This window comes from Hemiscyllium ocellatum, chromosome 17 (assembly GCF_020745735.1).
Source record: "Hemiscyllium ocellatum isolate sHemOce1 chromosome 17, sHemOce1.pat.X.cur, whole genome shotgun sequence".
NCBI classification, from domain to species: Eukaryota; Metazoa; Chordata; class Chondrichthyes; order Orectolobiformes; family Hemiscylliidae; genus Hemiscyllium; species Hemiscyllium ocellatum.
The window spans coordinates 16878046-16902771 of NC_083417.1; the positions used below are offsets into that span (position 1 = coordinate 16878046).

At 44.3% G+C, this 24726-nt stretch overlaps 1 protein-coding gene across 14 annotated transcripts in view; it reads left to right on the plus strand.

The window, feature by feature from the left end:
* The window catches only part of gse1b (Gse1 coiled-coil protein b), a 336737-nt gene that overhangs the window by 270965 nt on the left and 41046 nt on the right, over window positions 1-24726 (plus strand). For all 14 annotated transcript variants that reach the window (XR_009645607.1, XM_060837970.1, XM_060837959.1 and 11 more), the window contains 4 exons: window positions 3314-3493; window positions 6193-6518; window positions 8770-9085; window positions 22303-22910. Coding sequence is in view for 13 of the 14 variants with exons in the window: in XM_060837970.1 (XP_060693953.1) it covers window positions 3314-3493; window positions 6193-6518; window positions 8770-9085; window positions 22303-22910 (1430 nt within the window). In the remaining variant the exon portion in view is untranslated. The remainder of the gene's footprint in view (window positions 1-3313; window positions 3494-6192; window positions 6519-8769; window positions 9086-22302; window positions 22911-24726) is intronic.

Sequence of the window (24726 nt, forward strand, 5' to 3'; positions counted from 1 at the left end):
GCAGGACTGTCCTGCTCCTGGGCTTACCATTTCCTGCACTTGAGAATTGTGAAGTCTGAAGGCATCGATTAGCGTCCTACTCCATGGCTACTGTCTGAGGCTGGACCAGGAATCGTCCTGACCCAGCAGAGTTACCATCATCTGACAGAATTCCTGTAAACCTGTCCATTTGCCATTGAAATGCTTGTCTACACTTTTGTCATTCCAGAGAGAACATTTCAATGCCATCCTTACCCTCCTCTTGTTTCCCACCCACCACAGTGTTTACCTCATCAAAACCTCTGCTTCCTGTATCCAAACGCACAGCAAGACCGGGTCTGCTATTGCCCCAGCGCTCGCTCACCCCCCCTCCTAATGCCCCATTCACAAACACCTCCATTTATAAACCGCCCACCTCACATTGTTTCCACCTTCACTCTGTTAGCTCTATAACCTTGACCAGCCAGACAATCTGCTAAGTTGCTGTTGGAGTAATGAAGAAGAGAATGGACCAACCATCATTCCCCTTGGTATCCAGTGACTGCTCCTGGAATGTGCTTCATGTGTGGCTCCTGGCTGAGGGCAGACCCCATCCCCATCTGAGTGAAGGGTCACTGATGGGAGCATCACACAGAGCTGTAATACCTCTATACAATACTGCTGACAGTAGACTTCAATACAAGCATGATGAAGGGCTTTTGCTCCAAACATCGATTTTCCTGCTCCTCGGATGCTGTCTGACCTGCTTTGCTTTTCCAGCACCATTCTAATCTTGACTCTAGTCATGATTTGGAGATGCCGGTGTTGGACTGGGGTGTACAGAGTTAAAAATCACACAACACCAGCTTATAGTCCAACAACGAAAATGCTGGAAAATCTCAGCAGGTCTGGCAGCATCTGTAAGGAGAGAAAAGAGCTGACGTTTCGAGTCTAACTGACCCTTTGTCAAAGCTAGGTCAGTTAGACTCGAAACGTCAGCTCTTTTCTCTCCTTACAGATGCTGCCGGACCTGCTGAGATTTTCCAGCATTTTCTCTTTTGGTTTCAGATTCCAGCATCTGCAGTAATTTGCCTTTTTTTATGGTCCAACAGGTTTAATTGGAAGCACACTAGCTAACGGAGCGCCATTCCTTGATCAGGTAGGTGTCACACCCACCTGATGAAGGAGCGTCGCTCCAAAAGCTAGTGTGCTTCCAATTAAACCTGTTGGGTTATAACCTGGTGTTGTGTGATTTTTAATCTTGACTCTGATCTCCAGCATCTGCAGTACTCACTTTTGTCCAAGATAATCACCTGAGCATTCTAGATAACCACTGAGCTGTGGGGGGAATGTGGAGTACTGTTCACCCATAAATGTGGAATGAAAAAGACCGTCAATCAAAGAACGCCAACACTCGGCTTCCAACTTCCTTGTATTTCTTTTTCTCAATGGGGATCCATATTGGCTGGTTTGAGACAATTCGGATTCAGTGGTTGACAGGAACTGAAGAGGCAAGAGACCGGGAGACCAGTGATATACGTACAAAAGACTCAATGGCAACACAAATATGATTTGCTTTCCCCAGCAAAATGACAGAAGAAACCTGATGTTGAGGCCACCCTCCTCTTTGACAGAAATGCCCAAGTTAAGTTTTGAAAGTAGGGGTCTAAGTGGAATCTGAAGACCTTGCATCTTGTGTTTTTTTAATGAAAAAGTTGTGAAGTGAGGTTGTTTCATTTTTGCCCTTGCATTACAGTAAAAATAGGCCCAGTGGCCATTGGCAACAGACATTGAGAATTGATGAGGTTCTGCTCACTGAGATGTGAGCCTGGCATTTTAACCTGGCTGCAGGAGAGGGGTAGTGGCAGTGGGAAAGTTGAGGGCAAGCAGAACACATTTGGGTTCAGTCAAGCTTGACAGAAGCATCACTTGGAGTAGGAAACAGCCCCAGTGGGCACCCACACCATCTATCTCTGTGAATTGACACTCGCACTTCACCAGGATTATTTGCAAAAGCCTATACAGCCCCAATATGTGAAAGAGCATTCGGCTCTTTGAGGATCCCCATAGTCTACTAGCTTCCCAACACTCATTGTGCCCACAATTGAAGGATGAGTTATTAGACTGCTGGTAAGGGTCTTACCTTCAAGAAAGGAGCATCATGCAAGTGTGAAACACATTCTCCACTTTGTCAAAGTTAAACTTTGAGCTAACCATAAACAAGACCATCTGTGTCCTTGGGCTGAACTATCTCTCAAGATATTGCTGGCAAAGTTCTGTAACCTAGCTGCTACTGTAACTTATTGATATACTGAGAGAGCTTGTTTTAAAATGGGCAGCTGATCAGATTTCCTCTCGTCGAGTCCAGACTTTCTATAAGCATTCCTTCAGTGCAGACCTCAAAGAGCAAAGCACCATTTGAAGCCTTTCTTCTTGACAGTTGTCAATCCTATACTTAGCAAAGGTGCTTCTTAAATGGAGCTGTTGTTGCAACACTTAACCTCCACATTGCCAGGAAGTTGAAAACCACGTGTTGGCGTTCTCTGATCGATGGTCTTTTTTAGTCTACATTTATGGGTGAATAGTACTCCACATTCCCTGTCAACTCCCCTCCCCTCCCCAGTCTATGTGTACCAAGAGAGGGATCCGTAGAGAGAGAGAGAGAGAGAGTGTGTGTCTGTCTGCGTGTGAGTATGGATGTGGTGCTTCAGCAGTGTTAAAGGGATCCCAATAAAAGTGAAAAAGGAGGGTGGGAGGCAACGTCTCAGCCCATTCTTCCAGAAAAGCCCTTCCAAGTTCCTGAGTGATGTTGCACAGACAGTCCAGAATGGAAATGATTTGATTCAACTCTCATTCCTTCCACTGTGGACTGAAGAGAGAGAACCAGTGAGTCCTCCACACAGACTATTACACCATCTCCCCCATGGTGAAACGTTCTTAACCTAACAAGTACCACCACAGGATGGATGACTTGAGCTTACCAAAAGTAACATCACCATCACTGAGGTGAAGAAGTACACAGCCTACTTAATAGGCCTCAACTTAAGTCCGACAGCAGCAACAACAGATAAATTTCTTCAGTGTAGTGAAACATGTCTTCACAGTAGTGATTATTACACTGAATGTGATTCCATATCAAGAAAGGATGGGGTCAAAGAGGTAGCTTTAAAGATGTGTCTTAAAGGATAAAAGAGTGGCATGGGTGAAGAGAGGGAATTCCTGAGCTCGGCCCTGGGTGACTCGAGGCTGATAGCAGTGAGATGAGATACAATAGTGTATTGTAATGGTGAGTTTGAGTAACAAATTGTCAAGAAGGAATTTGACTGATTGTGCTGTTTCTTCTTTATGTTTGCAGAGTGGATGATTCATACTGTCTTTCAGCCTTGAGGTCACCTTTCTACCCGATTGCAAGCCCTGCCTCCCTACCTCCCCTTCACCCTTCTGCCATGCACCTGCACCTGCCTGGAATGAGGTTCCCAGCAGAGCTGTCTCATTCTTCACTGACTGCCCTACAGTCAGAGCGTCTGTCAGAGAGGTAAACGTCCAGCTACCCTCAATACGCCACGTGCAGGCTTAAACCAGCATGAGAAATATATGAAAAAGGTTCAGGGTTAAACAGCTGACTTTCTTTCTGGGAAAGATAATGAAAGGCAGAAAATGCTGGAATTTGAACTAAAAGGACAAAGTGTTGAAGCCATTCCCCCAGCAAGTCATCAAGCATTTTTCGAGGATGATGTTCATGTTTCAGGCAGGGGTATCCCACAATCGAAATGTCAAATGCCATTCCTAACGCCAATATGGAAACACAGAAAGCTGGAAATGCTCACTAGATCAGGCAGAGACTGAGAAATTGTAGAGACTGCCTGCTGTATTGAGTTTTTCCAGTTAATATTTCATAAAGTTTGAGTATCCATGGTATTTTTGCTTTTGTTTCTCGCTCAGCTGTTTGTCAATAGGGTGCACATTTCCATTCATTTGTTAAAATGCCAGTGTGACTGTTCCTCCTCAGTTTTTATTCCATGCTCTCATATGCATATGTGAATTCAAGGGCTCAATCCGCTATGGTGGAATTTGACTTTTAACACTGTGGATTTCTTGCTGTGCCGGTCCTGGCTCAGTTGGTAACAAGTTGACTTGCAAGATTCTGGGTTCAATTCCCACTCTCAGGGCTCAAGCACAGGTCGACACTCCACTGCAGTACTGAGAAAGTGCTGCACTGTCAAAGGTGTTGCCTCTTGGATGAGACTTTAGCCTGAGGCTAGATTTGCCTGCCCAAGTGAAAGATTTGTGGGCAGCATGGTGGCTCAGTGATCAGCACTGCTGCCTCACAGCGGCAGGGACCCGGATTCGATTCCAGCCTCGGGCGACTGTCTGTGTGGAGATTGCACATTCTCCCTGTGTCTGCATGGGTTTCCTCAGGGTGCTCCGGTTTCCTCCCACAATCCAAAGATGTGCAAGTCAGGTGAATTGGCCGTGCTAAATTGTCCAGTGTTCAGGGATGTGCAGGTTAGGTGCGTTACTCAGGAGTAAATGTAGGGTAATAGGGTAGGGGAATGGGTCTGGGTGGGTTACTCTTTGGAGGGTTGGTGTGGACTTGGTGTGCCAAATGTCCTGTTTCCACACTTTAGGGATTTTATGATTCTATCTCATTTTGAGGAAGAGCAGTAGCGTTATCCATGGTGACCATATACCCCTAGATCAATATCCAAAAACAGGTTATCTGGTCATTATTACATTGATATTCGTGGTAGCAAATTGACTGCTGCACTTTTTTTTTTATTCTTTCGTCTGGACATTGTTGGTTTGTCCAGACCCACACACCCTCCACTTCAAGATATGCAATGAATACTGGCCGAGCCAACGATGAAAGAAAAAAATATGCAGAAACTAGTTTCCTACCACAAAAACCATGTAAGGGCAGTAGTTTCCTTCCCCAAAAGGCATTAGTGGACCAAGTATTTTTTTCTGACAATTGACTGTAGTTTTCATTGACATCATTAGACTCTTAATTCCGGATTTTTTGTTGAATTAAAATTTCACCATGGCAGGATTTGAATGCAGGTCCCCTGGGCCTCTAGATTAATAGTATGGATTACTATCACTATTGCCTCCCCTTAATGTCCTACATCACAACAGTGACGACACTTCCAAAAGCGCTTTATTAGCTATACAGTGCTTCGAGATGTCCGTGAAAAGCATTATATAAATGTTAATTTTTTTTGTTTTTTACTGGCCAATTAAAAGAATCACTACAGTGCCAATAACCCAAATATATTCTTGGAAACTTGTTGAGTGCAGTTTGTTGACAGTGCACTCTACGTTGCTTTTTAAGTGCAATAAAATGCCATGGCAGCTGTTGATATTGTGACACCTTGTTCCTTTGATGTTCACTGGCTGCTCATGGCTAATGACGGCAAAGCTGGTGCTTTTTGCCACAGTGCCAAGTGATGGACTGTACCCATGGTTCCACAAGGGTATGAGTTTAAATCCCACTTTAACAAGTTGGGAAATGGAATTCCCTGAGTCTGGTTATTTGGATGCTAGCATCAGAGAAATAGCCTCGGTAGTAACTGCACTTTAACAAAAACAATTAGATCATTGAGGAAACTGCCACGGCTGGTCCCCTCTGAGCGGTGAGGCCGGGTGACTCTGCAGCCACTTGGAGATTCTGCAATGTATCACCAAAACCCAATTCGGGGGACCACTGCTTTGCAATCCTCTTCTGGGTGCCATCATTTGGTTATGGACACTGCCAATTTGCAATGTCTCAGTGAGGAAAATAGACCCAGGCTAGTTTTGCAAGCTCTGGTACTAAAAGGCCTCTGTATGGCTGAGATTAACATGGTTTAGGGAGTTGGACCTGTTCCATAGAATTGACAACATTGAAGGGAGGCTAGTCAGGCCATCATCTTTGACAGAGCTGTCTAGTTAGTCCAAACCATCAACACCCATCCTGCTCTTTCACCTCAGCCCTGCAAAACTTACCAATTTGATGTGTCTCCGTGTCACTTTGAGTGTTAGCCTTCAGTCTGCTTCCACCCGCCACCTTTCAGGCAGTGCCCCTCACTGGGAGAAAGGAATTCCTCTCACGGCCCCTCACAATGATGTCCAGCTCCCCTTAATGCTCCACCTCAAAGCAGAAAACAGAGGAAGCTGCTTGGCACGTACCCTCATGGCATTCCACCAATTTCTATAATTAATCATGATTCTATTTATCCATGCCCTCACTCACAGGCTCCAAATGGACGAAGAGATCCGTCGAGAAAGAGAACGGGAGCGAGAGCGGGAAAAGGAGCGGGAGCGGGAAGCAGAGCGTGAGAAGGAGAGGGAACGCGAGCAAGAGAGGGAGAAGGAGCTGGAAAGAGAGAAAGAGAAGGAGCGAGAGAGGGAGCGTGAGCGGGAGATGGAAAGAGATCGGGAAAGGAACAGGGAAAAGGAAATGAATGCAGCAAAAGCAATGGAAAACCATTACTTACACATGCCGGAGCTGCACAGTCTGCGAGGCCAACAGATAGACGATAGAGTGAAGACTGCAGAGAGACTAACACCAAACCGACCAGGTAATTGATGTGACACAGTTAAAAAGGAATAACATATTCCGGCAATAAAGTGGAGTCCGATTCCTTAACACTGACTTTAACTGGCCAGATTACAGCTGTAGGAACTGGCCTGTATCCTTTATTTAAAATCTACAGCACTGAACCCTTGTTCCTTCACTACAAGAGAGGAACCTCTGTACGCCAATCTGCTGAGACCACTCTGGTACAACAGAGATAATACTCCGTTCTGAATTTACTGAAATGGCTTTCCGGAGGATGGCAATGCGGAAGTATTTGTGAAAGATTCATTAACAACTGGCAAACATGAGCACAGTAGAAAGTAGTCCATTCTTGAGCTCGCTGTACTATTCAGTAAGGTTATGGCTGATGTGTTTGCGTTTTGAATTACAAGTCCTGTCCACCACCAATAAGCCTTCACTCCTCTGCCAAACAGAAATCCATCCCCCTCTCTCTGAATCACAAATCAGTGACCCACTTCCATCAGCTTCTGAGGCAGAGGTTCAAAGTTGTGTAAATTTCTGAGAGGAGGATAATTTCTGGTCAAACAGGATCCCGTTAATCTTTAAACAGTCCAGGACTCCCCCACAAAAGGAAACATCCTTAGCCCATTCAGCTTGAAAGGACCATTCAGGATCCTCTACAACTTCAATAAAGTCACTTTGCTCTTCAAAATGTGTGCCCTAAGCATTCATATAAAGAAAGATCTCCATATTCACTTTTCATGGATTCATTGGCAAGAAAGTAATTATTTTAAAGTGAGTTCATCTGCTAAAGAGTGGTGCTAAAACTGCTAAAGGGCCTTTCTCCTGGTTCCCTGTCCCAACTTCTCCTCAACTGAGGTCACGGATTTATCTGGTCGTTATCCCATTGCTACTTTAGGAAGCGTGCTGTGTGCAAATTACTGTCACTTTCCCCAACTTTGTAACAGTGACTGCACTTAAAGTGTTCATTTGGCACTTTTGAACAGCCTGAGGTCATGAAAGCTGCAAGTCTGTCTTTCCCTTGATTGGCAGGTGTTTGGACATAGATGAGTAAAGACAGTCAAACTATTGAACCAAAAAGGGGAGCCAAAGATATCTCCAAGTGTTTGAAATGTCTCAACTTCAATTAGCTTTCAGATCAGCATCTAACCTTCTGTCTGTGTAATGCAATTAGCTATGGCTGTAGCTACAGATGTATCGGGACCTCTGTGCTTGGCTGCTTACTCGCTCCCCAATGCAACAACAAGATCTGACATTTTGCAAAGGTCACCAGAATAGCCTGCACAAACACACATTGTTATCTTAGCAGGGCCCTTGTCTCAGCACAAAGACTTTATTTTTTATTGATTGCTTTGGCAAAATTTGTATGATCTGTGTGTGCAGCGAGCAAATTATTATGCTGTGATTTAGTAAACTGGAAGCAAACGTGGACCATTCATGCAGGCAAATTTTATTCATTGAACATTTCATACAATCTGCCAGTGTGCCAAATGGTTACATATTAATGTTGACCCTACAGTAATTGAGCATCAGTGTTCAATATGCCCTGTACAGGGAGAACATGGAAAGGTGTAACTGCATTTTTAAAAAATAAGCTAGTCTGTTAAATTTTTGAGTCGCTTTTTTTTTGCCAACAGCTAAATCTGATTACCAGTGTTCTATAACCTTAATAGGCAGCCTTGAAAAAGCTTAGATCTGCAGCGCTTGGTGTTAAACAGATCCAAGCCAGGTAATGAAAAATGACACTGATCCTTTCCTTGGCAGTAGGTTTATTTACAGAATGCAGCTATGTATTAGCTGCGCCTGTTACCAACCAACTGTAGCCCTTTTTGCATGTACTCAAGATATTTAATCAATACCTTCCACCTATTTATCCTTCCCCTTAACAAACCACAGTTAATACAACATTAACACTGGCAATTTACACAGCATTTACCCTGAGTAGCAAAAATAAAAATCCCTATCTGCCTTCCATGACTGCGATAAGACAATTCGCTTCATCATGATGGACCCATGCAGAGTAATATATGCTTCCACCACCTTTACAGGCAGTACATTCCAGAATACAACAACTCACCAGAAATAAATGATAGTTCTCTATCCCTCTGCTCCCTGAGTTGCACGATTCACAAAACTGCCTTGTCATCACCTTCTCAAGTGTAGTTATGGATGGGGAGCATCCTAATCCAGTGAAAGATTTTTTTTTCATTTGTAATGATGTTGTGTAACATTAGATTGCCACAGTCTTAGAGGTTTGCTTTCTTTTCCAGATAAGCCCAAGGATTTTGCACTGACGTGCCCCAAAGCAGTCCATCCAAACCTGCACCAGTCTTCCATCTCGCACCATTCTGTCCCCACTCTGATCTCCAACCATAACAGTTTCGCCCCACCCGGAAGCAGCTCAGCCATGCTGCTGCAGAGGAACAATGAGGAAGAGAAATGGATGGCCAAACAGCGGCAACTGCGGCAAGAGAAGGAGGACCGGCAGTACCAAGTGTCCGAGTTTCGGCAGCAGGTACTTGAGCAGCACTTGGACATTGGCCGACCAGGCTCACAGAATGAGGTGGAGCACAGGGACTCTGTCAGGTGAGGCTGCGTGACAAGAGAGTCTGGGTAAACCCTTTAAACTGCTAAATAATTAATGGGTTGGACTGCTGACCACGATCAGGCATTTCCCAAGGATCAGGTTGGGTGATACCTGTTTATTGACACCTTGATCCCCATCCATTAGATCTGATGGGGGAAACATGCTGGGACATTGAGCTGGTTTCAGAGTGTAGTCTTCCTCAAAGTGCCTATTGTGAGGGGGAAACAGCCTGAATTTGATGGTTACACTCAGTGTTCTTCCGGTGGTCCATTATACCACCTGTCAGTTTGGAAAAGAACAAATTATCCGCTTGGTGTGAAATGCGTTTCTTGAGGGAGAACATGTTCTCAAGCTGAGGGAAATTGCTCTCAGCACTGTTTATAATTAACCCATCCATGCTAAATTCCTCCACTTGTCACTGGAACTCATTTGTTAACCTGATTACTTCAAATACATTAATTAATGAGTTTAACTGGTGGCCAGGAGGATCTTCCATCCAGTCTTTGAAGAAATTTCACTCCTGCACTTACCAAATGTTGGAATTTGACATGACAGACTTCGCTGTACTTTAGCAGCAACATTAGGTGCAATTTTATAACTTCTCCCAAGGCAGGAAGAGCACAAAAAGAGTCAGGCTGGTAGCTGATCCGAAACCCGCTGCCTTCCCATTACAACTGAATGAATTCACAGCCTGGAAGCAAGGGTTCATGGTGCCAATTCTACGCCTGGGCACAGTGCCCACTGGCCTGAGCCAACCAAAGAACAGCATCTTCATGCCTTCACTCACTTATCCCCAACCAAGTCGCAGTGCCCTCTGCCCCATCCCCAACCCAGACACAGCAGGATTTACCTCCACTCCCAAGGGCCACAATGGTTATTGGACTTTGATGTAAACTCCCATCCCAGGCCCCGTTAGAAAGACCTGTGGTCACCCTTCCCATCCATTTGCCAACTGAGACCCTTAAGTGGTCGGATAATAACCAGTATTCAGACTTTCACTCACATCCACTGGGAGCCATTGACGTGTGGGGTGCACATTAGGTAAAGTCATGTGGCCAACTTAGGGTGGGGGTGAAGGGGAGGCCCTTCATTCAGAGGCAGTGAGGGCCTCTTCAAGAGACGCAGCACTTGAAAAACAATGGATGTTTCATTGAGAGTCATCTCTCTGCCCTTTCTGACATCCCTACATCCATTCCCCCATAACCTTCCCCTGTCCCTCACCCTCCCCCATTGCCCGTGACCTGTGCCACCTTCAGTAAGTGTGGTTCCAGCAGCAGCCACCATCTTCCAGGTGGCACTGCTATTCAGAAGAGTTGTCGGCCTCAGACTGGCCAGAGCAACTATCACTGGGTAGGATTTCCACCCCTGGAATCTTTCATGGCCACTTGTGCCTGAGTAGCACTTTGTAGAGGTGAGGTATCACAGCTCAGGCGACTGACTGTGTGGAGTTTGCACGTTCTCCCCGTGTCTGTGTGGGTTTCCTCCGGGTGCTCCGGTTTCCTCCCACAGTCCAAAGCTGTGCGGGTCAGGTGAATTGGCCATGCTAAGTTGCCCGTAGTGTTAGGTAAGGGGTAAATGGAGGGGTCTGGGCGGGTTGCGCTTCGGCAGGTCGGTGTGGACTTGCTGGGCCGAAGGGCCTGTTTCCACACTGTAAGTAATCTAAAACAGCTGCTCACTGTCTCTGGAGCCAGTAGGCTAGAGTCACAGCGTCCCCACCAAAACCCTTTGAATAATGGCAGTCATTCAGTGTCACCTTAGAAAATAGCAACAGGGCTGTGCGACTTGGTCCTTTCAAGCCCGCTCAGCTATTCAATATGATCATGGCTGATCATTCAATTCCATCCCCTCGTCCATATTTCACCCCAAAACCTTTGATCCCTTTAGCTCTAAGTACAATATCTAACTCCTCCTCAAAAACTGTCAATGTTTAAGTCTCAGTTGCTTTTGGTGACAGAGAATTCCCATGTGGAGGAATTTCCCCTCATTCTCAGTCCTAATTGGCATACCCTTATTCTCAGATTATGACCCCTAGGTTTGGACTCTTTGGTCATCAGGAACATCTTTCCTGCGTTTACCCTGTCTAGACCTGTTAGAATTGTGTAGGTTTCTCTGAGATTTTCCCCTCATTTTTCTAAACTCTTGTGAACACAGTCTTAACCAATCCAGTCTCTCCTGCCATCCCAGGAATCCGTCTTCACATCTGATAATCACTGAAGCATCATTTGGAGCAACAGCGCTATTTAAGGAGAGTTGTTCAGATGCCTGTGTATTTGCATGAATATTTTTGCAACTTTAACAGATTGCAGAATGATTGACATTTGCAGGCAATCTTTTAACCATGGAATTTGAGATTGAACTTAACCAAACAAAAGTAGTTTGATGGAATAAAGGATCCATTCTCAGAATTGTGTACAGAGAGCCAAACAGAATCCTTGGAAACTTTCTGCTTAACGAAATTTTCATAAGGTCATCACAGCTAAAGGCAGTAACGAGTCGCGAGAGAAATGTGGCACTTTTGCATCTTGTATTTTTGTTGCCATGTCTTTAAGCATACGTGGGATGCTTTTCATGACTCTGTCTACCTGGGAAGGCATGGGGAGTCCCAGAGCTGACTGGTAAAAGTCTGAACTAACTGTCCCCACCTCCATTCAGAAACAGCTCTTAAGGAGCTTAATGCATCCATCCATCTCCTGTGAACCTGGAATGATTTTGCCATATAATTTGTGATTCCTTACACGTGCGGAAATAGCACTAGAAAGTGAGCTCATGACAAATCTGTTGACTTAGAATGTACTTTCAGCCTCATAGACTCTATATATCAATTCCCATTTCCCATTTGGCACAATGTCACACTGCATTGAGACATACCCAGATAGAAACTACGACCTACACTGTGCAATATTATCCTGTATTGATTAAGAATTTGTAAATCTCTTTCTTTCTGCGCATAATGCCCTCTGAAGCATTGGCAACCTTAGGAGGGTCGGACAAGTTGGGAGGAGCTTGAACAAGTGAGTGGCAATCTTACTGAAAGTTCCTGAAGAGACTCAACAGCATGGATGCTGAACTGGGGGTGTTTCTCCTTACGAACCAGTTTTGATCTTAGGGCTACCGTTTAAACATAAGGGGTCTCTCATTTAAAACTCAAATGAGGAGAAATATATTTTTCTCTCCAGAGGGTCCTAGGTCTTTAGAATTTTCTTTGTCAGAGAGAAGTGCAGGTGGGTTCATCGAATATTTTTAATGTAGGGGTAGATTCTTGTCTAACAAGGGCGTTCAAGGTTTTCTGGGATAGGCAGGAAATTGAAATTTGAGACCATAATCAAGCCAGCCATGACCTTATCAACTGGGGAAGTAGGCTTGATGGGCCAAATAGCCTTTTCCTGCTTTTAATTCTTACAGATTTCCACTGGATAATGCTTGACAAAAGATTGTGATGTTTTGCTGTTGTGTTTGTGCATAAATCAGCCATTCAAGTGAATGGGGTTTTGCTGTATTGTAGAAGCTCAGAATGGACAGTCAGGTGTGGCAACTTGTTGGTATCTGCCTTTCAATGAGAGGAAAAGTTCCAAAGTGTCCCCCACCCCCTCCTGCCAAAAACAGAAAATCTGGTGTGCAACTTCCTGCTACTTAGCTATGCCGTAGTTTTGCAGTGTGTTTAAGGCAGTTCTGAGGGGCCTTATTAGAGGTGTTGAATATTTTGACAGGTTTTTCTGGGATAAGGTTGTTTTGCCTCACAGTGAGGGTGGAGAATCAAAAGAGAGACATTTCAGGCAATTGTCAAAAGACAGGAAGGGAAAAGGAATTTTTTTTATATAAAACCAAATAAGTTATGACACTGAATACACTGAAAGGGCAGTATGAGCAGATTCAATGGTAACTTTCAGGAGGACATTAGATAAATACTTTGGAAGGGGAAAAATTTGCTGGGCTAAAGGTGTTAGAGCAAGGTCAGCTAGAACTAACTGGATAGCTCCTTCAATGAGCTGACACAGACACAATAGACTGAATGGCCTCATGTGATCTTTGATTCTTAAAAGTACAATAGAAAGAAGCAGCACATACCAGATTTGTTCAGGAATTTACAACAAAATCAATGAAAGGCTGCTGTCAAAAGCTGAAGGTTTTTAAACCATGAGGATTGACAGTCTTTGATTGATGCTCTGCTAAACAGGAGATACGCTTGCTTCTAGCACACAGAGGAGGATGAGTAGTTAAACAAAAGAGAACTTCAACCTTATGTCTCACCTGATTTTAATGGTGAAGCCATTTTATTTAAAAAAGGTTGTTAAGGCAGCCACTGGCTGGAGACAACTTTGATTTTGGTACAATGACCGACACAGTAAGGAATCCAACTGATTGTTGGATTCATTGGATAGTGACATGGGAGGAGTCGTGATTGCAAATGTGAAGTCTCCTATCTCTGAGGTCTGAACACCCCAGCCCAACACAGGCACCTCCACTCCATGAAACTAGTGCAGGCCGTAGGAAATAAGGGGGGGAGGCAATGGCCGAATGGTATCATCACTCGACTATTAATCCAGAAATTCAGCAAATGTTCTGGGGACCTGGATTCAAATTTGAATTCAATAAAAGAATCTGGAATTAAGAGTCTAATAATGACCATGAATCCGTTGTTTATGTCAGGAATTGATTCATTAATTTCCTTCAGGGAGGGAATCTGTCATCCTTACCTGGTCTGGCCTACATGGGACTCCAGACCCACAGCAATGTTGCTGACTCATAATTGCTCTCTGGGATGGATAGAGATGCCCACATCCTGTGAGTGTACCAAAAATTCTTGTTTTCATTTTTTTGTGGGGACACAGGCCAGTTTTTTTTAATACATGCAAGGGGCCGTTCGCAGCAATGCAGTACAAAGCCACAGACACTGGGAGACCACTTTCCTTTTGCTAGATCAGCAGTTTCAACCAATCCAATAATACGGGTGCACTATTTGTCTCAATACCCCTGAAGGGGGATGGGAAACCAGCGAGGGTTACGTGACAGTACATTCAGCCTGCTGCACCCGTCCTACCAGTCAACTGGATTATGGCTGACCTGTATCTTTACCACCTTTGGAACTGAAATCTTACTCAACATAAATCCTGAAAATTTCTACTGGCCCCCAGCGTCCACAACCTTTGGGAGGTTGTGGGGAGAGGGTGGAATAAATTGCCGATTTTCCCAAGCTCTTGTGTCCAAAAGCACTTCCTGATGTCCCTCCTCAGTGTCAGACTCTGTTGCTCTGAATTCCATTGCTAGATGATAAAGGTGAGGATCTGTTCATGATGTGACGTTGCCGGTGTTGGACTGGGGTGGACAAAGTTAAAAATCACACTACACCAGGTTATGGTCCAACAAGTTTATTTGAAAGCACTAGCTTTCGGAGTGCTGAAGGAACAGTGCTTCGAAAGCTACTGCTTCCAAATGCACCAGTTGGACTATAGCCTGGTGTTGTGGAATATCTATTCAATCTCTTTAATTACTTCCTGCGCAGACCAGAGCCATGCTGATAACTACAATTATTCCAATGTTGAAATTGGAACCGATGCCCTCTTGTGGGTGTTATTACCTTCCAGTGTTTGCTGTCACAGTGATGTCAGCACACTCCTGATTGGCCTCCCACATTCTGTACTCTGCTACAAGAGCCTTAACTCTCACCAGGTCCCACTCACCCACAACCCCTATTCTCACTGTTTTTCTTTTCTAATCTGTTCAGAGATATTTTTACACTTCTCTGGAGCAGGAGAGGACCTTGAACCTGGGTGTCCCAGCCCAGATATACAGGCACTACCACTCTGCCACAAGAACCTTTGTCTTTCATTGCTTCCTAGTCAGGTGGTTGCTTGGTTAAACTGCTTAAAATGCTTATCCTTGTTTTGAAATCTCTTGATGGCCTCATACCTTCACAACCTCTTGCAGCCTCAGGTTAATGTGTGATGTCCACACTGATCCAATTACAACCTCTTGCATATCCCTAATTTGAATCCCAAATTTCCCATCCTCAGTAGATTCCAAATTCTGAGAACTCTCATGTTTATAGCACAGAAGAAGGCCATTCAGCCCACTGTATCCAGGCCTGTCAACAAAGCCCTCACTTGAGCTAATCCTGCTTTCCAGCTTATGGCCCGTAGTCTTGGAGGCAATGGCAATGAATTTCTAGCAACTGCTTAAATATTAGGAGAATTTCTTACTCAACTTCCCTTTCAGGCAACAAATTCCAAATTCAATCCAACCTCAAGGCAAAAAAAGTCTCTTCACCTCTCGTCTTACCCTCTATCTCTTCTTTATATCTCTGCACATGGTTATTGACCCTTCCATTCTAATGGAAAAAATGCCTTTTTTTATCCACCTTATCTATGCCCCTTACAAAGCTAGTACTTCCAGTTAAACCTGTTGGACTAGAACCTGTTGTTGTGTGATTTTTAACGTTGTCCTTATAATCTCATACACTGCCATCATATTCCCCCTCAACCAAAGAAATCAACCCCAGCCTCCATAACCTTACCTCATAGTTCAGACCCTCCAACCCAGGCAACATCCTGGTAAATCTTCTCTGCACACACTCTCTAGTGTTATCACATCCTACTTATATTACAGTGACCACAACTGCATACACTATTCCAGTTTTGGCTTAACCAGTGTTTTATACAGTTCCAGCATAATCTTCTTGCTTTTTTATTCTGTGCCTCTGTTAATAAAGGCAACTATCCCATATATCCTTAACTAACTGATATACCTACCCTGCTACCTTTGGGGTTCTGTGCACACACATCCCTCTGATGTTCTGTACTTTGCAGGATCATACAATTCACAGTGTAAGCCTTTGCTTCGCTAGATTTTGCTACATTAGATTAGATTCCCTACAGTGTGGAAACAGGCCCTTCAGCCCAACAAATCCACACCATCCCGTCAAAGAGTAACCCTCCCAGACCCATTTCCCTCTGAATGATGCACGTAATACTATGAGCAATTTAGCATGGCCAATTCACCTGACCTGCACATCTTTGGCCTGTGGGAGGAAACCCACGCAGACACGGGGAGAATGTGCAAACTCCACACGGACAGTGGCTGAGGCTGGAATCGAATCTGGGTCCCTGGCGCTTTGAGGCAGCAGTGCTAATCACTGAGTCACCGTGCTGCCCCATGTTCACACGCAGAGTCGTGGAGATGTACAGCATGGAAACAGACCCTTTGTCCAACTTGTCCATCCCAACCAGATATCATAAATTCATCTTGTCCCATTTGCCACTGTTTGGCACATATCCCTCTAACCACTTCCTATTCATTAACCCATTCAGATGCCTTTTAAATGCTGTAATTATACCAGCCTCCGTCACTTCCTCTGGCATTTCATTCCATACACGTACCATCCTCTATGTGAAAAATTTTCCCCTTAGGTCCCTTTTCAATCTTTCCCCTCTCACCTTAAACCCGTACCTTTTAGTTCTGAACTCCCTCACCCTGGGGAAAAGACCTTAACTATTCACCCTATCCATGTCCCTCATGATTTTATAAACCTCTATAAGGTCACCCTCCAGTGCTTCAGGGAAAACAGCCCCTGCCTATTCTGCTTCTCCCTGTGGCTCAAATCCTCCAACCCCAGCAATATCCTTGTAAATCTTTTCTGCACCCTATCAGGTTTCACAACATCACTCCTGTTGCTTTCAAAAGATCGAAAGATCTTGTGTGACAAGATGTCACCTTTAGTTTCATAATTCTCCTGTGAAGCATGCTGAAATATTTTAATACATTAAAGGTGCTAGACAACATAAGTTGTTGTTATAGACATGTCCATGATGAACTGTGTTCGAATGCTGGGGGCTCCCCGAGCTTGTGAAATGCTGAGCAAGTCAGTCAAGTGGCAGGAAGCTTCCGACAATATTGTCATCATATTGTTACAATATCCTCACTTTGACTTGCTTTGTTGCTGAATTAAAACATTCCAATCCTACCAAGACTGCCATATATTCAAAAGATCTGTCGATGTGCCATGACAGTCCAACTATTCAGTGCTCACGGATAATGGACTCATATGCATAGAGCAGGCGATAGAGCAGAGCCATACACTGGCTGAGATTACAGTTAAATTGGGTTTTTAACAGTATGTTGGATGACAAATTATATGTAGATAACCACACTGATAATTATATGACACTTTATGGAAAGCAGAGGTCACCATAATTTGCAAGCTGCTGTATTACAATTACACTCTTCCTCTCTTTCTCTCTCTCTCTCTCTCTCTCTCTCTCTCTCTCTCTGTATTGACACAACTATGAGCAAGACTGAAAAGGTAATTGTATTCACATCCTGAAGCCACAGGGGTTGCAGTGGGGGGGGAGGAAAAATTTTTGACGCCTGTTTGTTCAGCCCATTGCCGGATGATTAAGCATTGCTCACACAGGCTGCCTCCTGCTCTGATGATTTATTATTGTCGGGGATTTTTCTATCTCTCTCAGCTTAGCAGGCTAATCAGGTGTGATCAGGGCAGGGATCTATGATTCCCACTTTATTCTCGATATGTGTTTGGAGGAGATACATGTGTGATTCAAAGCTTCAGAATAACCGAAGTGCCCACCCGTTTACACCCCCCCAATTCTCCCAGCTGCTTTTGAGGCAGTTAGGTGATTTCTCATGATTAGAATAATAATACCCAACTCGTGTTCGGGAAGCGAGTGATAATCCTGCTTCATCTATCTAAGGCTGGCTGATAATTGCATTCTTCAGAACAAAAATAAAAGCCTTTTTGCAACTGTCTGCTTACATTAAATGGTGATGGAAGAATAATAGACACTGGATTCAATTGAATTGATGAATCTAATCTGCTTACACAATGCAGAGGAAAGCTAGGTGTATCAGCCCTCCTCACAGAATAGAGTTGCATCTTGGTAACTGTGTACAGCATCTATCAATCTTTATTCCTTTCAGACTGATTGATTGTGTACAGTTCTCTTTAGCTGCTCTTGATTGTCTTCCAGTGCTTCATAAGATCCAGACAGTGTGGAAGCAGGCCATTCGGCCCATCAAGTCCACACTGATCTTCCGACCAGCATCCCACCCAGACCCAGACCCTACTTTATTCCTGTAACCCTGCGTTTCCCATGGCTAATTCAGTTAGCCCTGCGCGTCTTTGGACTGTGGGAGGAAACACACACAGACATGTGGACAATGTGCAAACTCCACACAGACAGTAGCCCGAGGGTGGAGTCGAACCTGGGTCCCTGGTGTTGTGAGGCAGCAGTGCTAACCACTGAACCATCATGTTGCCTTGCCACCATGATTTAAATAAACTTTTTAAAAATCTTTTCATGGGATGTGGGCATCACCGGTGAGACCACCGTTTATTGCTCATCCCTGATTGCCCTTTATTTTACATCACTTTTAATCTAACTTTCCCTCCTCTTTTTTATCCCCAAGTTGTTCATCCATTTCCACTCCCCATTATTCTGTGTCTCTCAGTCGCTGGCCCCATGGACACAGGCTATGGTGTTTAACATAAGCATTCCTTAGAACATAAGAACTAGGAGCAGGAGTCAGCCATCTGAACCTTTGAGGCTACAGCACCATTCAATAAGATCATGGCTGATCTTTTCATGGCCTCAGCTCCACTTACCTCTCATCATAACCCTTAATTCCTTTATTGTTCAAGAAATTATCTATCTTAGCATTAAAAACATTTACTGAAGTAGTGTCAACCACTTCACTGGGCAGGGAATTCCACTGATTCACAACCCTCTGGGTGAAGAAATTCTTTCTCAATTCAGTCCTAAACCTGCTCCCCCTAATTTTGAAGCTATGCCCTCTTGTCCTAGTTTCACCTGCCAGTGGAAACATCATCTCTATGTCTATCTTATCTGTTCCCTTCATAATTTGATATGTTTCTATAAGATTCTCCCTCATTCTTCGAAATTCCAGTGAATATAATCCCAGTCAGCTCACTCGCACCTCATAGCCAACACCCTCAACTCCGGCATCAACCTAGCGAACCTCCTCTGCACCCCTCTAGTGCCAGTAAATCTTTTCTGTAGTAAGGAGACCAAAACTGCACGCAGTCTTCCAGGTGTGGCCTCACCAGCACCCTGTACAGCTGCAACATAACTTCCCGGCTTTTAAACTCAATCCCTTTAGCAATGAAAGACAAAATTCCATTTGCCTTCCTAATTACCTCTTGTACCTATAGACCAACTTTCTGTGATTTATCATAAGGACACCCAGGTCCCTCTACATAGCAGCATGCTGCAATGTTTTACCATTTAAGTAATAGTCCTTTTTACTGTTACTCCTACCAAAATGGATGACTTCACATTTATTAACATTGTATTCCATCTGCCACACCTTTACACACTCATTTAAAGTATCTATGTTCATCTGCAAGGTATCACAGTCCTTTGCACATATTGCTCTGCCTTTTGTCTTAGTGTCATCTGCAAACTTTGACACACTACACATGGTTCTAATTTGAAATTATCTATGTACATCTGTATAAATTGTGAATAATTGTAGTCCCACACTGATCCCTGAAGCACACTACTAGAATACTGATTGCCAATATTACAGACCAGGTCAGACCCCTTCAAAACATTATTAAAAGGTAGCCCAAACCCCAACTTTATGATTTGCTTTAAACAGATGTAGCTTGGATACTCCAGGAGAAATGTCCCTGGTCAAACCACTTAGTTTTAAACAAAACAGAAGTTATTTACAAGATTACCGAATGAAACACAAACAAAAAAGAACAGAATACCGAATACCTTAACTTATCTGAAAACCCAGCAGCTCATCCCAACTTTACGGTGTTGTTCCAAATACTTGCAACAATCCTCATAAACATCCCTTGATAATAACGGTAAAATCAAATACTGGTTCTTCCAGGAGAGAGGTCTGAGAGAGAGAGTACCAGCATGAACCTGCTTTTTTTCAACTCTAAGGCTAAAAACCAAACCAAGCCAGAGAAAAGCTGAGCTGGGAGAATGGCCACTCCCCTTTAATTGTACAACTGTGTTTATTTTGACTTGAAAGCCTTCTGACTGAGGCAGTATCTGTTAGCTATAATCAAACTGACCCTAAAACCCTTCAACCTCAGACGTTTCGCGGCCTGTGTCTTTTATGACCTCTCTGAAGATAAAGCCAAGGACAGCATAACCTTGTTAAAGGAGCAGCATTGTCACACCAATCAGAATAGCATTCATTTATCCCCACACTTTGCTGCCTGTTAGTCCTTCCCAATATGTGAGCCAAAATGGTAAGCTGGTTTCTTATACTAGGAGTCACAAGCAAGATCACACCTGACGTTCACATGTCCTTAGACGTGCCAGTATTGGGTCATTGATTGTTTAGCAGGAAGAAGGAGCCCACAACAGGTGTGCCTGCTGTGGCTGCATTGGGAGTCAGCCACCCCAACACAAATACATGATCAAATGTAGCCTTTATAAAAAGAGGACTTCTTTTAATGTAGTGACAATCTCAGCCCATCCCAAAGCATTGATTGCATTTAAGCTCTTGCAAACAGCAAACTGAAAGGGCACAGATGGACTATTTTAGTGACTTCAGCTGAAGGATAGCCACTTGGCAGAACTTGCCTGTGGTTCTTCAGAATAGTGGCACAAGGATCATTTCCATCCACCAGGGAGATCAAGTGGGTTTCGGTTTAACCTGCTATCCAAGGTCAGCAGCTCTGACAGTGCTGCACTCCCTCAGTACTGCAATGGGAGTGTACTCTAGTCTCTGGAGTGGCACTCTGTATCTCGCAGCCTTCACTTATATGTTATAAGTGACTGGATAGTGGTGGGAATGAGCAATGGAAGTTCGAACATGCTTGGGGTGCCTTAAAGTGGAGATTGTGTCCCACCAATGACAACTTAAATTTGTATAGAGACATTAAGAAACTGCAGATGCTGGAATCCAAAGTAGACAAGCAGGAGGCTGGAAGAACACAGCAAGCCAGGCAGTATGAGGAGGTGGAGAAGTCAACGAATTGGGTATAACACTTCCTCAGGAATGGTTCCTGAGGTCGGTGTGGATTTGTTGGGCCAAAGGACCTGTTTCCACACTGTAGGGATTATGTGATTATCTGATTTATGTAAGTCAATTATAATGGACAGTAGTAATATCTCTTTGAGAGTCAAGATATCTTCAAAGCCACTGTACCATAGTTATTTCACATTGGGTTAAAACTGCAGAAAGTCTTCCCTTTCCAACACAGATTTCGACATTTTGGTTACTTGAAGTTTTCCTGCCAAATCCTCTTTTCCAGTTTTAATTTCCACAAGTCATCCCAACTGGATAAAGTTGTTGCTGGGTTCATTTTTCAGGGGATTTGCCAAGTCTTATGACACGCCCAGTCATGTACTTCAACACTAGAAGAGAAACCGGTTTCTCATTGACCAAGTTGTCAAGATTTTTTTTGATGCAAGTGTCTTTAAAGTTTGTGTCATCGGAAACATTTGCTCAGTTCTCTGTGTGTTAATTGTGAGATAGAAAACAGCAGCTGATCACCATTCAAATGCAGGATATATTCTTTGGTGTTGTCCACTGCAGCTGAATTGATGACCTGGCAATGTTCAGGTATCATCGTCATTCCTGACCTTTCTTTAAAACGTTCATTCATGGGAAGTGGGTGGTGTTGATCAGATGACCAGCATTTACTGCAGACACTTAGCTGCCCGGGAGAAGGTGGTGGTGAGTTGCCTTTTTGAATCACTGCTGTCCATGTGATGTGCGTACAGTGCTGTTAGGAAGGGAGCCTCCAGGGTTTTGACCTAGCTGCAATGAAGGAACAACGATACATATCAAACCAGGATGGTGAGTGTCTTGGAGAGAAACGTGCACGTGATGGTGACCCCATGTATCTGATGCCCTTGTCCTTCTAGATGGGAAAGATGGCAGGTGTGGAAGGTGCTGTTGAAGGAGTCTTGGTGCGTTGCTGGTGTGCAACTTGTAGATGATGTACAAAATAATCATGGGCCCTTCCTCTTTGCTAGGTGTCTCCCTTTAATACAAAGGAAAGTGCTGGAAATATTAATTGGGTGAGGCAGCGTTTATGAAGAGAAGAAGTGTTACTGTTTTGGCTCTGCGGTCGTTGGTGAAATCTGAGGAAATCAGAAACGTAATAGATTTTGAGCATATTTTGGATTCCACCCAGAGGAGCAAGCCCTCAACCTGTGTGTATATAATCTGACATTGTTTGTTGATGTTGTCGTTCTGTGTTTTGTAGATCTGGACATGGTCACCATGAGCTGTGTGGCAGAGAGCAACCCCAGCAACTAGGAGCTCCGCCCCCACTCATTTCCCCCAAACCCCAGCACAAGGAGCACCATTCCAACCCGGCCGTCCTCTGGAACCCAGTGACCCTGATGGATAATCACGCTGAGTCCCGTAAGAGCCACGATCACCATGTGCTGAATAACTATGCCGGCCACTACGACATGCACCGGCAGACAGGCCCACCAATCAAGATGGAGAAGATCCACAGCCATGAGGAGAGCACCAAGAGGCGAGAGGGCCCTGAGAAGTATCAGCCGTCACGGGGCCCAGTCTCCCTGGAGCACGCCTCGCACTCTCACTCGTACGGCCCTCCGTTTGCGGAGCTGGAGAAATCTGCCCAGTCCATCCTTAACCAGCAGCGGATGTCCATGCCTTTCCTCGGGCCGTGCAGCGACATGAGCTTATTGCACAAGTCAGCTTCCCCCTACAGACAGCCCCTGAGCCTACCGAGAGCCCCAGGGCCTATGTATGTCTATGACGAACTCCTACAGCGCCACAGGAGGCTGATAAGCAAGCTGGACCTTGAAGAGAAGAAGCGGAAAGAGGCAAAAGAGAAAGGTGAGCCTGGGTGGCAGAGAACAGTGGGTTAGTATAGGTGGAACAGCTCATGGGAGGAAGGGCCTCTTCTGTGCTATCTGACTCCCAGGACATTTAATTGTTTGAGCTATTAGTTGTGGTATTGTAGCGCCTTTGGTTCTGAGCCAGCAGAGCTACCTGGACTTTGTGGTGACTTATTCTGGCCACTGTGGAATAAATAACTACATTTTTCTCTGAAAGGAGAAAAAACAAAATTACTGCAGGTGCTCGAAATCGGAACCAAAAGCAGAAATTGCTGGGAAAACTCAGCAGGTCTGGCAACATCTGTGGAGAGAAAGCAGAGTTAACATTTCGGGTCAGAATATTTTTCTTTGCCTTGACTTGTTTAACAGATCAGTGCTAACTGCTGAGCTCAGAATAACAAAAGCCGTGGCTCAATCCAGAGAGAGAAAACCCAGCTCTTTGTTTACACAAAAAATTGCGCACCGGGGCTGCTTTAACTTAACCAGAAACCAAAACAAAAGCCCAAAACAGGAGAAAACGGGGCAGAAGGTGAAGTTATAAATTACATCCCCGGGCTAGCAATCCAGAGACCAAGGCAAATGTTCTGTGGAGAGAAATGTTAACATTCCAGGTCCAGTGACCTTTCCTAAGAACTGATTATAATTAAAAAGCTTGCCTAATGGTGACCACATAAGCTATGTCAGTTGTAAAAGTCCATTGGATTCGCTAATGTCCTTTAAGGAAGGTGATCTGTCATCATTATGTGATCTGGCCTACATGTGATCCCTGTGCTCTGGACAGTTTAAGGATAGGCAATAAATCTGGCTGAGCCAGTGATACTTACATTCCCATGAATTAATTAAAATAAAAGCTAGTGTATTAACAGATACATTGGAGTGACTTTAAGGTTTTAATATCATGCAGTATGTTAAACATATTGTGTACAAGAACGACCATTAGGCAGCTTGCTTTATGAACGGTATTGATATAGCTAAGGAATGAGACAATGGTGTTCTACTAAACCCAATGCTCGACAATCAATGCAGAGCATCAAGCAACGGAAGTTTTGGAAGATGCTGAGTATGATATGTGAAATAGTAAAATTTAAGTATGTAAATATAATGGGAAGCAATGCCGGAGTGGCATTTTCATTAGACTGTTAATCCAGGTAATGCTCTGAGGACCCGAGTTCGAATCCCACCACAGATGATGGAATTTGAATTCCAGTAAAATCTGGAATTGGGAATGTAATGATTACTGTGGAAATCACTTGGGCTGAATCCAGCTCCCAGAGTCTAAAGCAGTGCTTCCCAAAGGTTTGTTTTCCCATTGTGACCCTAACTCAAGGATTGGCAATTGTCGACTGAGAGCTATGAAAACTGGGTATGAAAGGGATGTGTGAGAACAGGTTAGAGCGGGAACACGTGGTCAGAGCTGTGTGATTGCTCTTTCTCCCTCAGAGCTGGGTACCCCGGAATTTCACCTCAAGCCCCAGTTTGGGGTGTCCGGCCCAGTTTGGGGTGTCCAGCCCCACTTTGGGAAGTCCTGGATCTTCGGATCTCCTGCCCCTGAGCACCCCAGCACTTACACACTGATAAAGAATCAATTTCCTCAACATAATCTACCTTTGAAATCAGGATTCCCAAGAAGATTTGAGTACAGGAGCAATGAGGTGTTGCTTGAATTGTATGGAAGTTTGGTTAGACTGCACTTGGAATACTGTGAGCAATTTTGGTCTCCTTACCTCAGTGCAGATGTTATTGCCATAGCAAAAATGCAACAAAGCTTCAACAGACCTTGTTCCCAGGATGTTGGGACTGTCCTGTGAAGAGGG